Consider the following 15,148-nt stretch of genomic DNA (forward strand, 5'->3'; position numbering starts at 1 on the left):
TTTCCTTCCTTCCTACCTTCCTTCCCTTTCCTTTTCCTTCCTCCTTCCTCCTTTTCTTTCTTTCTTTCTTTCTTTCTTTCTTTCTTTCTTTCTAAGAGGAGTGCTTAGTGGGAAATTTATATTTATATTTATTTTTAAATGTTTATTTATTTTGAGAGAGAGAGAGTGAGCACCAGAGGGGAAGAAAGAGAGAGAGGGAGAGAGAGAGAATCCCAAGCAGGCTCCATGATGTCAGCGGTCAGCCCAGAGCCCGACACAAGGCTTGAATGCACGAACTCTGAGATCATGACCTGAGCTGAAACCAAGAGTCAGACACTTCACCAACTGAGCCACCCAGATGTCCTATCTGAAGTACTAGTTTAAACACTGTTTGAGATGTATGATGTATGTTTTCTGCCCATGTCTTGATGCTTGTGCGGGCTCAAGGAACTCCTCCTGGCAATGCTGAGGCTTCCCTGGGGTCCTCACAGAGGGCAGGCTTATTTATGCTGGGGGCACTGAGGAACGGAGAGGTTGGAATGGCCTGGGCTTGGTGAGTGAGGAGAGAGGAGGGGCCAAGGCTGTGGAGGGAGGTGGGGGCGATCACGCATCCGTGTGGAGTGCAGTCGGAGGCCTGGGTTTCACTAAAACCACAGGGGGAGGGACAGCAGACTACTCAGCAATGACAAGCAACCAGCTATGGACGCACACAAACGGACGAATCTGTTCCGTGGTGATGCTGAGCGCAAGAAAGCAAAAAAGAGGGAGAGTACAGAGCATACGACTCCACTTGCATAAAATCCTAGAAACCACAAGCTAGTCTATAGTGATAGAAAGCAAATCCGTGCTCCGCCGGTTGAGGGGGAAGGATGATGGTGGGGGGCAGGGGGGCAGCACTTGTCAGGGTGATGGGTTCATTTGCTATCTTGTCCGTGGCTGTGGTTTCTTGGGTGAATACGTGTGTTAAAACTGATCGGGTTGAATTCCCTAAATACAGGCAGCCTGCAACTGCTCACACCCTTCCCTGAGACTGGGGGAGGTCTCTGGGGGGGACTTAGGGGAGAAGGGAAGAGGTGTGGGATGGCTGAACGGACCTGGGGAGGGGTCTGGGTTGGAGCAGCACTTGGAGGAGCTGCCCAGGCCGAGCTAAGGGCGGTTGATCCCCGTGGAGCAGGCAGAGCTCAGCTTGAGGGAACAGGAGTAAGAGAAAACCCCGCAAATTCACTTTTTCAAGAGACGGGTGCACACTTGAAGCCCATTTTTTAAAAAAATCTCACTGGACTCCTCAGGGAGACAATATGGTCTCCCCCTGGGATGCTGACAGCCAGCTGAGGACCTGAGTCCTGTGAAGATAGGACTTGGCCTGGTGTGGTCCCTGCTGGGGCTGCAAGGCCCCGGACAAGTGTTGGCATGTTCCAGATGCTCGGGGAGTAGGTCAAATGAAGGTGTGAATGAATGAATGAATGAATGAATGAATGAATGAATGAATACAACCTCCTATGGAGTAAGGCAGCTTCCAAGGGCGGCCCTCCTGTGCATCCTAACTCCCAGCCAACTTCATTCCCAGACCAGATGGTGGTCCAACTCTTGGAGTCTTCAAGGTCACCCTCGGCAAAGACAGACCCAGTCTGACCCCTCCGCTGTCCTACGGGGGCAAGAAAGTGGACAGAGACCCCTCAGCAGGGTTCCCGCCAGCAGGCCCAGGAGTTCCAAAGAGAGTGAGAAGCAGTGGTTTCAACTCTAACTTGCTGTGTGACCCTAAGCAAGTCACCGTGCCTCTCTGGGCAGGGCTTTCTCTTCTCAAGAAAAAGGGGTTGAAAGTGACACCTGGGGAGGCCCTCACTAGCTCCATCCGTTCACTGGTCCATCCAGTCATTCAAGAAACACCCTGTGGTTCTAAAGCCTTTGGGATCACCTTTGTTAACCAGAAAATGAAAAATCCCCAGGACTGTTGCATTGCTGTTGAGGTTTTACTATACTTTTCCTGGACTTGGCTTTGCCGAACTAGTGAAATAGGACTGGGAAAGAGAATACACGAGAGCATTCAAGTTCGTAAGCGTCTGGCCTCCTGCAGCTCTAGCCTTTGTGTCTTAGACCCCATGCTCCTTTTAATGCACCCTGAGTGGGAAGCAGACCACAAGGCTAGTCGCTTTGGGTGTCTGGTCCAATGATAAATGATAAAACGATGCACACGGGGGGAAGCGAGGTATGGCAGGAAGTCAACAGGACAGGAGCCAAGCACCGTGGTCCCCACTCCAAATTGGCTTCCTCTGCAGTCGTGTGACCCTACGTGAGGTCCCTTTTCTTCTCTAGCCCCTGGGTCTCAGTTTTGTAGGCTGGATCAAAGGGTTTTTCAGGGAGCGTCAACAACCAAGAAGTAGCAAATCAGCTCCCTAAGTGGTCAGCAGGCAAGCTATGGGGTGGGGGTCGGGTGGGGAGCAGGACCAGTCTGTGGCAATAGGGAGCAGTGGAGATTGTGTGCTCCCAGCTCAGAATATCAGCCACACAGGGGAATGTGGGTGTGGGGTAGTCAGATAAGCCTGCCTTTAAGCGAAGTCCCCAAAATACATTTTATTGCAGAATTTATTATTTAAATGTTCGTAATGAGTTCAATACATTTTTGAAGACTTCCTACAAATCGAGACTTAGGTCCACGCCCATCAGCCTTGTCACCCCCTCCATCTGCAATCCTGTCTCCTCTCTTGTGGCCTCTCACTTTGTCTCCAAAGTCTGCCGAATTTCTAGCACAAGCCTGGTCTTCTGAAAGATGCTAAAATGCTGGATTAGTCCACGGGGGCAGGAGAAGGCCTCGATGGTGGGCGCGTGCACACACACACACACACACACACACACACACACCCCGTTCAGGGAGTGGTATGTCCCCTGGAGCCAGGAGGGATGGGGAAAACAAGTCGATCGGGAGCCCCCCCGCCCCCAAGTTCTCCCAATTTGTCCCCAGGCCTGGCAGGGAGCCAGCACTGGGGGTTGTCTCTGGGATTTCCCGCCCGGGCTCCCGTGGGGAGACACCCTGCGAGGCTGCGGTCGGCGTGCCAGCTTCTGAGGGCCACACCGGGACCTCACGTCACGGGGCTCTGGTGTTGTAAACAGAAGATGGACTGGAAGGCTCACCTCCCCCCCCCCCCCACCGGTCCAAACGCAACTACCCTTTCTCCTAAAACTCAGCCACAGGCCACAGTCCAAGACGGATATATATACATTTGCATGTGCTTTTTGGCCATTTGTGATTCTCTAAAGAAAGTGTTTATGGGACACACGCTATATGTGGGGACTGAGGGTACAGAGGTGACTAAAATCTCAGGGTGTCGCTGTTCCTCCAGTACATCTCACGCCCCATCACTCTGCCAAAACCAATTCTTACAGTTCATCCAAAGCCTCCTGGCACCAAGTCTGGCAGTCTGTCTTTTTTTCTTATTAAAATTTTTTTTTAGTAGAATCCGAAGCAGGCTCCAGGCTCCGAGCTGTCAGCACAGAGCCCGACATGGAGCTCGAACCCATGAGCCGTGAGATCATGACCTGAGCTCAAGATGGACGTCTAATGGACTGAGCCACCCAGGCACCCCAAAATGTTCTTTAAAAAAAATGTTTATATATTTATTTTAACAGAGAGAGAGGGAGAGGCAGTGAGCAAGCACACAAGCAGGGAAGGGGCAGAGAGAGAGAGAGAGAGAGGATCCCAAGAAGGTTCTGTGCGGTCAACATGGAGCCAGACTCGGGGCTTGAACTCACGAACCATGACATCAAGACCTGAGCTGAAATCAAGAGAGGATGTTCGATGGACTAAGCCACCCAGGAGCCCCTTATTAAAAAAATTTCATGGGGAGGGTTGATGGGGGGTGGGAGGGAGGGGAGGGTGGGTGATGGGTATTGAGGAGGGCACCTTTTGGGATGAGCACTGGGTGTTGTATGGAAACCAATTTGACAATAAATTTCATATATTGAAAAAAAATTTTAAAAATAAAAAAATAATAAAATCATACCTTCTTATGACGTTAAAAAAATAAAATAAAAAATAAACATGTTCTTTGCAAAAAAAAAAAATTTCATGGGGCACCTGGTGGCTCAGTCAGTTGAGCATCCGACTTCGGCTCAGGTCACGATCTCACGGTTCACTGAGTTCGAGCCCCACATCGGACTTTCTGCTGGCAGCACAGAGCCCATTTCGGATCCTCTGTCCCCCTCTCTCTTTGCCCTTCCCTTGCTTGTTCTCTCTCTCTTTCTCTCTCTCAAAATAAATAAAGTTAAACAAACAAATACATAAAATTTAAACATTTCTGAACAACGAGCACACCCAACATCACTCATCATCAGGGAAATCAAAACCACAGGGAGGTACAACCTCACCCCCATGAGGATGGGTACCATCAAAACCCAGAAAATAACAAGTGTTAACCAGGATGTGGAGACATGTGAACCCTTGGGATGGGATTGGTGGTTCCTCAAAAGATTAAAACTAGAATTACCACATGACCTAGTAATCCCTCTCCTGGGCACATATATACCCCCAAATAAGTGAAAGCAGGGTCTCAAAGAGATAGTCGTACACCCACCCACGTTCATTGCTGCGTTACTTATGGCAGCTAAAACACGGAAGCAACCTGAGCCTTCGTTGACAGACGGACGTGTAAGCAAAATGCGGTCTATACATACAACGGACTGCCATCCGGCCTTTTAGAAGGAGGAAAGTCTACAACGTGCTTCAACACAGATGAACCTCGAGGATATTATAGTAACTGAAAGAAGCCAGTCACAAAAAGACAAATAATGTACAATTCCGCATGTATGAAGTAGACTCGTCAAAATCATAGAGACAGAGAAGCGCTTGGGTGACTCAGTCAGTGAAGCGTCCGACTTCGGCTCGGTCATGATCTCACGGTCCGTGAGTTCAAGCCCCGCGTCGGGCTCTGTGCTGATGGCTCAGATTCGGATTCTGTGTCTCCCTCTCTCTGCTCCTTCCCCATTCACGCTCTGTCTCTCTCTCTCAAAAATAAACATTAAAAAAAATCATAAAGACGGAAAGTAAAATGGTGGCTGTTGGGGGCTGGGTGGGGGGGGGGGCTGGTGAGTTAGTGTTTGACGGCTATAGAGTTTCAGTTTCACAAACACAAAACCAAAGCACGACTCTTCGGAGGACAAAGCACGACTCTAGGTATAGAGCAGGAAAGAAAAAATCAAGATGAGCCTGAAACATCTTGTAGGGCCAGAAAGTAAGGAAGTGCTCAAAGATCGGAAGGCGGGGGGGGGGGGGGGGGGGGGGATGACAAAGGCTCACAAGAATCAACCTGAACGAGCTCCCAGTGGCCAAGGCAGGAACAATTGGAGTGGCACAGTAAATGACGTATTATTAGGTCATAAGCCAAAGCATAAAACCAACATCCCTGAGTGCATGGACCCAAATAAACGATAGGATAAATAAGGCCAAAAGGGCATACTGAGGAAAGAATTACGAATGATGTGTGTAGATACTCTCCCTCCAAGATGGCGGCCTTAGTCCCCCTGCCCTCCAGCGTGGGCTGGGCTTAGAGACTTCTAGAACATGGGAAGGAAAACGCAGTAACACAGGGTGGAGACACCTGGCAGGCACCACCTTCTGCGAGGAACGGAGTCACCATCACCGGAGTCGTCACCCACCATGTGGATGTCACAAAAGCCCCGATGGGAGGGGACAAGACAGGCACTCAACCTCAGTGGTCTCTCCCCGCCCCCCAAAACCTGTAATGCCAGACTCATCGTGAGAAAAACATCAGACAAACCCCAATTCAGGGACAATTGACAAACACCTTCAAATCCCCACAAACACGAGTACTCTTCAAAACTGTCAAGGTTACAAGAAACAGGGACTGGAGTTTAGTTAACAGTAACACACTAATGTTAATTTTTCTAGTTTTGGCAAATGCACCTTAAGGACAGTTAGGTAAGATGTCGCCGTCAGGGCAAGGCAGGTGAGGGGTACACGGGAACTCCCTGGGTCCTCTTAGAGACTTTTCTATAAACCCAAAGCTAGCGCAAAGGAAAGTCTATTTATAAAAGCACTTCCTCCTGATTAATAAAGGAACACATGTTCACTGCGGATAATTGTTCATATAAACAAATAAGAAACCAGCGCTTGCTTAGCATTGACCGCGAACATTCCGGTGTGTTTCAATACAGTCTTTTTTCCTGTGCACTTTTGGCACAATTGAGGATAGGTTAACACCACCATCTTGTGCTCTGGGCTTTCAGCCTTAGAAGCACATTCCCTCCGTATTCAAGCGTTTCGCATTTGCCGTTGTTTACGTAGCTACACCATATTCCACGCCTTGGCTGTGCCTGCTTGGCTGCTCTCTCTGCTGCTAGATAGAACAATTTTCAGAGGTCTCTTAGAGCAAATTAGCTGTGACGCGTACATCTGGGTCTGCATTTGGGATAGCTTTCTAAAGAGAGTCTTAACAAAGAGGTTCGTGAGTGGAAGGGCGTAGGTATTTTTAAGGCTCTTGACGTTGCCAATTTGCTTTCCAAAAGCGTGACACTCAAGGGTATCCGGGCCAGCGGGATACTTAGAACACCTGCTTCTAAAGGGCTTTCTTTACCCCCACGCTTGCCTGTCCATCTGCAAGCCCCTGGACACCGTCTCCTCTGGATGCTGTTTGCCCCTCTCGGTGCTCCCTGTGCCCGTGTCCCCGAATTCCGCAGCCTCGAATTCCAGCAGTGCGTCTCTGTCTCACTCTCAGGACCTCCCTACCCTGGCCAGTCTCTTCCGGAGGCTTTGGGTATCTCCCCGGTCCCCAGACGCAGCCTTGGTTAACCTCTCTGTTGCGCTCCGAGACCACATTCCCAACTTCCCTCCCCTCTTGACTCCTCGGCACCAAGGAATTATTTCTAAAACACCAGCCTGCTCACTTCACATCCCCACATTAAAGATCCTACGGCCTCCTGCCTGCAGGAGGGCCTCCTTAGATCCGTGCATTCAAGGCCTTAAACAGCATCGAAACTCATTAGTAGAAAAAGGGACTCTGTCCTCTTTCAAGCAAGCTTACCTCAAGGACAGTCTCCACAGGATGGTAGGTCATCTTTAACACCTCTTTAGGACTTGATCTCCTTTCTAGAACAAAAGGAGAGACACCTTGAGACAAGATCACCTTGGGCGGACAATACTTCCTGAGCCAACATCATTAGCATTATTTTGTTTTGCTCCACTCTGGGCACAGGCTCCTGTCTGCAGTCATGCCACAAATTCGCCTTTGAAACAAATCTAAGTTGTTTTTTTCTTTTAAGTGTAACAATCTAAAAGATAGAGTGAATAGGGGCGTCTGAGTGGCTCAGTCGATTGAGCAATTGACTCTTGGTTTTGGCTCGGGTCATGATCTCATGGTCGTGGGATCGAGCCTTGTCGGGCTCCACGCTGAGCAAGGAGCCTGTTTGGGATGCTGTCTCTCCCTCTGCCCCTCTCCCCCACTCCCTCTGTCTCTGAAATTTAAAAAAATTTTAAAAAGTTTTTTAAAAAGATCGAGTAACAGTAAGGGTGGTGCTTGGTCACAGCAGACTGTGCAGGTGTTACTTTTACTCCAAGTGTGGTCCCTGGACTATCAACCCCACGCGGCTGTTTGTCAGAACCTCAGGACTCAGGTTCTGCCTCAGACCCACAGCCTCAGAGCCTGCACTTAGCAAGGTCTGCAAGTGATCGTGCACGTGCACCAAACACTGGGAAGCACCGACGTGAATAACAAAGCTTGGGAAACACTGGCCCCAGGAAAAAAAGGTTGAAACTCTTTCGAGATGATTCCTGCACCTTTCCAAGGGCTTCTGCGCCTGGGACCATAGCTGCCTGCCTTTATTCAGGCCGTTCATCTCACCAAAAATCCCACCCTCTAATAGGACTTTTTTTTTTCCCATTTAATTGAGGTGAATTTCACGTGACATAAAATTAACCACTTAACACGAGCAATTCTATGGCATTTAGCACATCTGCAATTTGTGCCACCCCCAGTATGTAGTCCCCAAACATTGCCATCACTCCCAAATAAAACCCTGTAGCCACGGAGCATCGCTACCCATTCCCCTCTCCCGGGCAACCACCAATCGGCTGTTTTAGGGATTTGCCCATTCTGGACGTCTCCTATGAATGGAATCACACGATACGTGGCCTTTTGTGTCTGGTTTCTTTCACTTACCGTGATGTCCTCAAGGCTCATCCGTATTCTAGCAGATGTCAGCGCTTTGTGCGTCTTATTTTAGGCAGAACAAAATTCTAGTGCAGGGACAGGGTACCTCTTGCCTATTTATGGACATTTGGGTTGCTTTCACTTTTTAGTTATTGCGATTAACCCTACTATGAGTATCCATGTACCAGTGTTTTTTTGAGTACCTGTTTCCAACGATCCTGGATATATACTTAGGAGTACAACAGCTGGGTGATACGCTAGTTCTACGTTTAACTCTTCAAAGCAATGTGACTTCTGCCCAGAGCTCTCTCTCAACCCTTACCTGCCTCTTCCTGCCCCCCCCCCCACCAGAACTGATTTTACCTCCTTTTTCTCCCATAGCGATTTCCAAAACACCCCACATAGCAACGCTGGGATTCACACCCAGGACTTGTGGCTCCAAATCCTGGCTTTTTGCCCGGCCCCACACAGCTGACAGCGGCCTCCACCTTGGACTGACCTCATTTTGTACATGAGGGTGCTCCGGCTGGGAGCCCGTTCAAGGCCACCCAGCTCCTAAGTGACAGCTGGGTTCTGGCCAATCTCAGCTCCGGTATCCGGTCTTCAGATCCCGTGGTCTACACACTGTGCTCCTAAAGGGACAAATGCGTTGGTCTGTTTGTTTTTTAAATGTGGTCTGTTCCATTCCCGGGGGTGCCGAGACCCTCTCAGTGCTCCGTCCCCAAGAAATCAGTCTGTCTCCTCCCGGGATCCACTACGAGGCCGGTTTCTGCAGCAAAGAATGACCTCCAACATCTTTGGTTTGGGCACATTTATTTGGGCTCTTCATACATTTTATATATATAGTTTGGGGTCTTTCCCATGATAGGAGGAAAGGGAGGAAACGACACTTTATTTTTCTGCCTTTTTCATTTTCACCCTGTGCAGGGAATGGGCACAGAGCAGGATGCCAGGGGCCGGAGGCGGCCCCTCAGCTGTAGCCCACCAGGCGTGGGGTGCAGGGGAAGGTCTTGCGCATGCCCATGCACTTTTCCTTGTCGATGCACAGCGTGTTGGCCTTGACGGCCAGCTCGTGCTCCAGCCGGCTCTTGGTCATTACCAGCAGCTGCAGCGTGTCCTGGGTCTCCCGCAGCCTCAGCCTCAGGGTCTGCAAGGTGTCGTCGATGGTGAATACCTCGTTCACGAGCCTGGGGCGAGAGCAGAGAAGGCACAGTTCGCACCTGCCAGGGACCAGGAACTGTGCCAGGCGCGGGGAGGCAGCCCTGAGCGAGACGGACGAGGCTCGGCCGTCAGGGAAGACAGAGGTGGGACAGGGAGACAAGGCGGTTCGCGACGGGCGCTGCCGAGGTCGAAAAGCGCAATGGAAGACACGGAACGTTTGCGGCAACAATCTGGTGGGTCCTCATTGAGTTCAGTGTCGACTTACCACGTGACCCAGCAATGCCGTGCCTCGGTGTATACCCACGAGAACTGCAATATCGAACAGATATTTGGACAAATACCTGTGCGGCACTAATCACAAGAGTCAAAAGGTGAAAACAGCCCCACTGTCCTCCGACCGGAGGAATGGCCAACCGAAAGGTGGTCCATCCATATGATGGGATATTATTCAGCCCTAACACGGAGGAACAAGACTCTGCCACCTGCGATAGAGGGAGGACCCTTGAAGGCTCATGCTGAGTGAAAAGAAAGCAGGCACAAAAGGTTATGTATTATGTGAATTACATGAAACTTCCAGAACAGGCAAATCCACAGACACAGAAAGATGAGTGGTTGCCTGGGGCTGGAGGCAGGGTTTGTGGGGTGTCCTTTTGGGTGGAATGAATGAAAATGTTCTGGAGCTAGATAGTGCGTGTAACTGCACAACACTTTGAAAGTTGTTGGTAGATTTTATGTTGTATGTATTCTGTCCCATTAAAAAAACCAAAAAACTCTACTAGCTTGGCTAGCGCCATGTGGATAAAAGATGGTCAGGTGGGGTGTCCCTTCTTGGCGCCCTGCTCGGCTCCCCATTACTGGCTGGGGCACCCGTCCTCCCAGCTGCCGTGTGCACTGGCCATACATATTGACCTTCATAGGCCCATGCTTCTCCAGAGAAGCCAACGGCTCACCCACAAAGGGGTACAAAAGGCTGTCCCCTGCCTCCAGGTGGGGCCACCTCCATGGTGCAATTCATGATGCAGAGACTCCAGTGGGATCAGGACGAAGCCGGGCTCCCCTATCCTGCCTCCCCCCACTCCCTTTCTCCCGAAGCTCTGCTTCTGGGGAAACTTCCAAAGGCATCAGGAAGGGCCCTTCTGGGGAGGGAGCTTGTGAACCGAGAATAAAAGATGAGAACCAGCTGGCTGCATGAAGCCCAAGAGGGAACGTATTCTACAGGACAGGACTTCCCAACGCCGGAGATGTTCTATACCTGCACCGTGCTCTCTGGGCGCCACTGGCCGCGTGGGGTCCGTGGGCACTTGCAATGCAGGCAGAGCAAGGGAGAAACTTGTTTTTGTTAATGGTATTTCATTTTAACTCATTGAAATGTAAATGGAGAAGCCACATGTGCAGCTGGTGGCTACCCAACTGGACAGAGGGCAGGGCTAGAGCATAGAGCACAGCAAAATCCAAAATCGAGGGGGCTGGGTTGTCCTCTGGGCCGTCGGAGGCCCCTGGGGGGTTAAATGGTGTGCGAGTGTTGGAGGGGGTGTGAGTCGCTGACTCAAATTTTGGGAAAATCTCCGGGCCACCGCCTAAAGATGAGATCGGAAGGGGCAAGAACAGGGGCGGGAGAGGCGTTACGAGGTTGTCACAACATCCACATGGAGTGGGTTGAAGGGTGGCCCCCAAAGATGCGTCCAAGTCCAAAACCGCAGGGCCTGTGAAGGTGATACCATTTGGAAATAGGGTCTTTGCAGGTGTAGGTGATCCTGAGGTGAGGTCAACCTGCATTCAGGATGGATCCTAAGCGCAAAAACGGGGCCCCTTATCCCAGGAAGGAGGGGGAGATGCGAGGCAGAGAGAGACACGTGGGAAGAAGGCCGTGAAGACAGAGGCAGTGGCGGTGATGCGGCCCACGCCAAGGGCATCACGCACACCCGGCAACACCAGAGGCCAAGAGGAGTCACGGTGCACACTCTCCCTCCCAGCCTCCAGGGGAGCCTGCCCTGCCACCGCGTCGATTTCACACATCTGGCCTCCGGAAGTGTGAGCGAATACAGAATACAGAAGCATTGTTCAAGCCACCCGGTGTGCGGTAACTTGTGACAGCAGCCGTAGGGACCTGTGATAGCGGCCCAGTCTCGGGAGCTGTGCCATGGGTCCCGCCTCTGTGCTCAGGCCCAGAGGACATGCTACCCAAAGGGCTTGAGTTGGATATCAGGGTGGGCTTCCCTGTGGCGGCCCTGAGCCTGGAAACTCTTGGCTCCCTGGGCCTCTAGCCCAGCGCTGTCCAATGTGGTAGCCTCTGGCCACCCATTTGGACTGTGGCTCGTGGACGTCAGGAGCTGAGTTTTAGGATTTGTTTCATGTTCATTAATTTAAATGTAAATATAAACGGGTGTCCGTTCTCGGGAATGGGCATGGACGGGACCTGAGCCAGGAGAGGGGGCTAGAGGGGGAGGGGCTACCTATAGAAGAAACAGGAAAGAAGGCCCAGAGGTGGAGAAGGAGGGATGGGGCGGGCGGCGAGGAGAGTAATGCATAGACGGGTACACTTCAGCTGCTGGAGAAGGCAGATGGCTTGGATCCTATTATCTGCTGAGCTCCCAAAGCCCTCGTGCACACACATACATATGTACACACGGACACATACAGACACACGTGTGAGTGCACGCACACACATTGCCTGGGGCTCCTGAGCCAAACATGGCCCACCCATGCTCCCCGTCTACCCCCTTCGGGGGCACAGATGGTGGACACAGAGGCAGGGAGCTTCTCCCCGAGTAATGGGCCTTCCAGGACAACATCTGGTCCCTGAAAGCCCTGTTCCGTGAAAGTTCCCTGGGGGTGGGTTATCAGACACCCCTTGGCCCCAGAGGGTGCCGGAACCAACCTGAACATCTAAGAAGCAGGAACTTGTTCAAGAGGGATCGGGAGAGCTTCCCCTGAGCCCTCACCCGGGACCTGGACCCCTGCCAGCCCAGCTGCAGGGGGACCCCGGGCACGGCACCCACTCCCAGGGTGAAGAACTTCCAGTCATTTCCAGGCCAGCAGCAGGCTGGGGAGCAGGCAGCCAGGTCTTCAAGTTCAAAGCCTGGGGCCACTTTCCCTGTCCACTCCTGGCCAACAAACACGCCCAGCTTTTCTGTTTCCTGAATGATTATCTCAGGCTGTGCCCACATCAAACACCGTCACCTGGAGCCACCCAGTGTTTTCTCTCAGAATGTTCTTCCTCCTTCCTCCCCGGCTCTCTTCTCCACATCTTGGCCCATCTAGCTCAGGAGGGAGACAAGCCACAGAGCTCTGGGGCTTTTGTCACGCAGCAGCAGCTAGCTAAGCCAGCGTCCCTAGCACACAGGGCACACACAACCAAGGGGCCTGCCCCTGGTCACACAAATTTCCGTGTCTGATGGCCTGTTCCTGCTTTGCCCGGCCGTCATCCCATTCCAGACCCCAGCCCCGCACTCCCAAACCCCCGTTTTGGGGCCTGCATGAGCTTTGCAACCCCTCTCCAAGGAGAAGGGTCTCTCCTTCACAAAGCGGGATGGGCGGGATTAAGCTATTCCAGCGTTCGTGGGTGACAACTTTACAAAGAGGGAGACAGAGACGGAGGGAGGTGTGCTGGAGCCCCTCCCAGGGGCTGGCAGGGGCACGGGGATCTCCAGCCTGGGAGGCTCCCTCTGCTGAGCTCTCAGGGGAAAGCTGGAGGGTTCCCAAAGCACAAGGTGGCGGAGACTATCCAGGGGACCCCAGAACTCTAGCCCCCCCCCCACCAGTGTCCTGCTGAGTAGTGGGGCTACACATCCTGACTGGTGGGAGGGGGGTCCATTTTTCAGACCCAGGTTTCCTGGGAGCTCATGGGACCCACCCCGCTGCGTCCTGGCCTCCCCCACTCACTTGAACTGTGGGATGTCCCTGCACAGCTCCACGTTGGGGCGCCAGGTCCGGCACTCCAGCCTCGTCTGCGCCACCTTCAGTGGGCACTCCTTGGCCATGATGGACCTTTCCAGAAGCATGATGGTATTCTCAGCCTGGAAGATCTCCTGCAGCGTCTGCGGGGAACACGTGGGGTGTCAGGGAAGGAGCAGCCCTGGGCGGCAGAATGCTTCAATGGCTCTTTCCCCAACCATGAGGGCTGTGGGGGGCAGGGACTGTGCTCCTCAAAGACAATCTCAGGATAACAGCTGGGGCACTTCTGGTCACCCAGGACGCTGCGGACACTGGGGAGGGGCAGGTGCCAAGGCTAGTTGTGTTTTTCATCTCCAATACCCACCGGAGTTAGCCAATTAGTGTTCAGGCAAAAAAGGGACAGAGAGGGAGAAAGGCCTTTAAGCACAATAAGGGGCACCAGGGTGGCTCAGTGATTAAGCATCCGACTTCGGCTCAGGTCATGATCTCACAGTCCATGAGTTCGAGCCCCACGTCGGGCTCTGTGCTGACAGCTCAGAGCCTGGAGCCTGCTTTGGATTCTGTGTCTCCCTCTCTCTCTGCCCCTCCCCTGCTCATGCTGTCTCTGTCTCTCTCTCTCAAAAATAAACAAACATTAAAAAAAAATTTTTTTTAAAGACTAACACAATAATCCAAAACAATAGCTAATCTCTGAACCGCTTTAGTCCGAATTAATCTAGGTTGTTCTAGATCTTTTTATAATCCAAAATGCACCTTTCTGGTAACTGGATCAGTAAATAAACTAGAAAGGAAGAAAAGAAAGGGAGAAGAGGGGAAAGAGGCTCAACATTTTCTATTTATGTGTAGAAATATTTTCCCCACTCTAATGCCCTGTAGAGAAGACATCAGCTGTAGCTGGTGAAGTACAGATCCCAGGAAGGGACAGGAGAGAGGCTCCTGGGGACCCGGAATGTTCTATATCTTAACCTGAGTGGAGTTCCATAGCTGTAAACACGGGCGGAAGACCCTTGTCAAAATTAGTCAAGCTGTGCACTTTACTGGAAGACTGTCATACTTCAGTAGAAAACAAAGCTAAAATCGGAAAAAGGTCATTTGCAGGAAAAGATTGGCAAGGCGTCGACATTCGTGTTGGGGGACTTTTATAGGATTCTCTCGACGTCTGCGTGTTGGAAATTTTCCATAATAAAAAGTAACAGCGTGAGAGGACGAATAAAGAACGGGCACCAGAAGGAACCTGATCCTGCCCTTGGCCGACATAAGCACACCAGAACTGAGAGTACTCAGCAGATGTCACCTCACTGAGGCTGACACGTCCACTCTCCTCCCTATCATCACCGTCAGTGGCTCCCGTTTCCCTGGGGACCCCTCCTTCCAGAAGATTCTTTGTGGGTGGGCTGCACTAACACCCCTTCCAGACTTGGCAGGGCCGGATGGCGCCCCGTTCTGACAAGCCTGCCTTCCGCTGTCTGTTTGTCCGTCTCCCCTGCTAGCACATACACTCCAAGAAGTTGGGGGCTTGTCCATGCCGTACCCCCATCGCCAGGAACAGTGCTTGGTGCAGAGCGAGGGCTAGCAGATAAAAGCCAGCACACCCAGTTAAAGGTGAATTTCAGATCGACAACAAAGCACCTTTTTAGTATATGTGTCAGCTACCACGCCAGATATACCTGCGCTAAAAAAAATGATTTGTTGTTACTCCAATATTCCTGTTCAACTGGGACAGGCTGCTTTTTATTTGCTAAATCTACAAACTCTCCTCACGGCAGGAACTCAATAAAGTCACTTAATGAATGAATGAGTGAGTGAGTGAGTGAGTGAGTGAGTGAGTGAGTGAGTTACAGGGAGCACTGGAAGTCTAGATGTTTAGCCAGCTCTCCCCCATCGTCCTTGTCCACCCTGAGGCTTAGGAACAGGGTACCCTAAACTTTATAGTGGTCCAGTCCATCTCAGATTTC

General features: G+C 51.6%; 1 protein-coding gene across 1 annotated transcript in view; it reads right to left on the minus strand.

The window, feature by feature from the left end:
• Window positions 1-8,947: 8,947 nt before the first annotated feature.
• TEKT5 (tektin 5) overlaps window positions 8,948-15,148 on the minus strand; it is a 38,669-nt gene continuing 32,468 nt past the window's right edge. Inside the window, exons 6-7 of the mRNA XM_027043268.2 lie at window positions 13,182-13,336; window positions 8,948-9,325 (exon numbers count right to left, since the gene is read on the minus strand). Coding sequence (XP_026899069.1) covers window positions 9,109-9,325; window positions 13,182-13,336 — 372 coding nt within the window. The 3' untranslated portion in view covers window positions 8,948-9,108. The remainder of the gene's footprint in view (window positions 9,326-13,181; window positions 13,337-15,148) is intronic.

Source organism: Acinonyx jubatus, chromosome E3 (genome assembly GCF_027475565.1).
Source record: "Acinonyx jubatus isolate Ajub_Pintada_27869175 chromosome E3, VMU_Ajub_asm_v1.0, whole genome shotgun sequence".
Classification (NCBI taxonomy): domain Eukaryota; kingdom Metazoa; phylum Chordata; class Mammalia; order Carnivora; family Felidae; genus Acinonyx; species Acinonyx jubatus.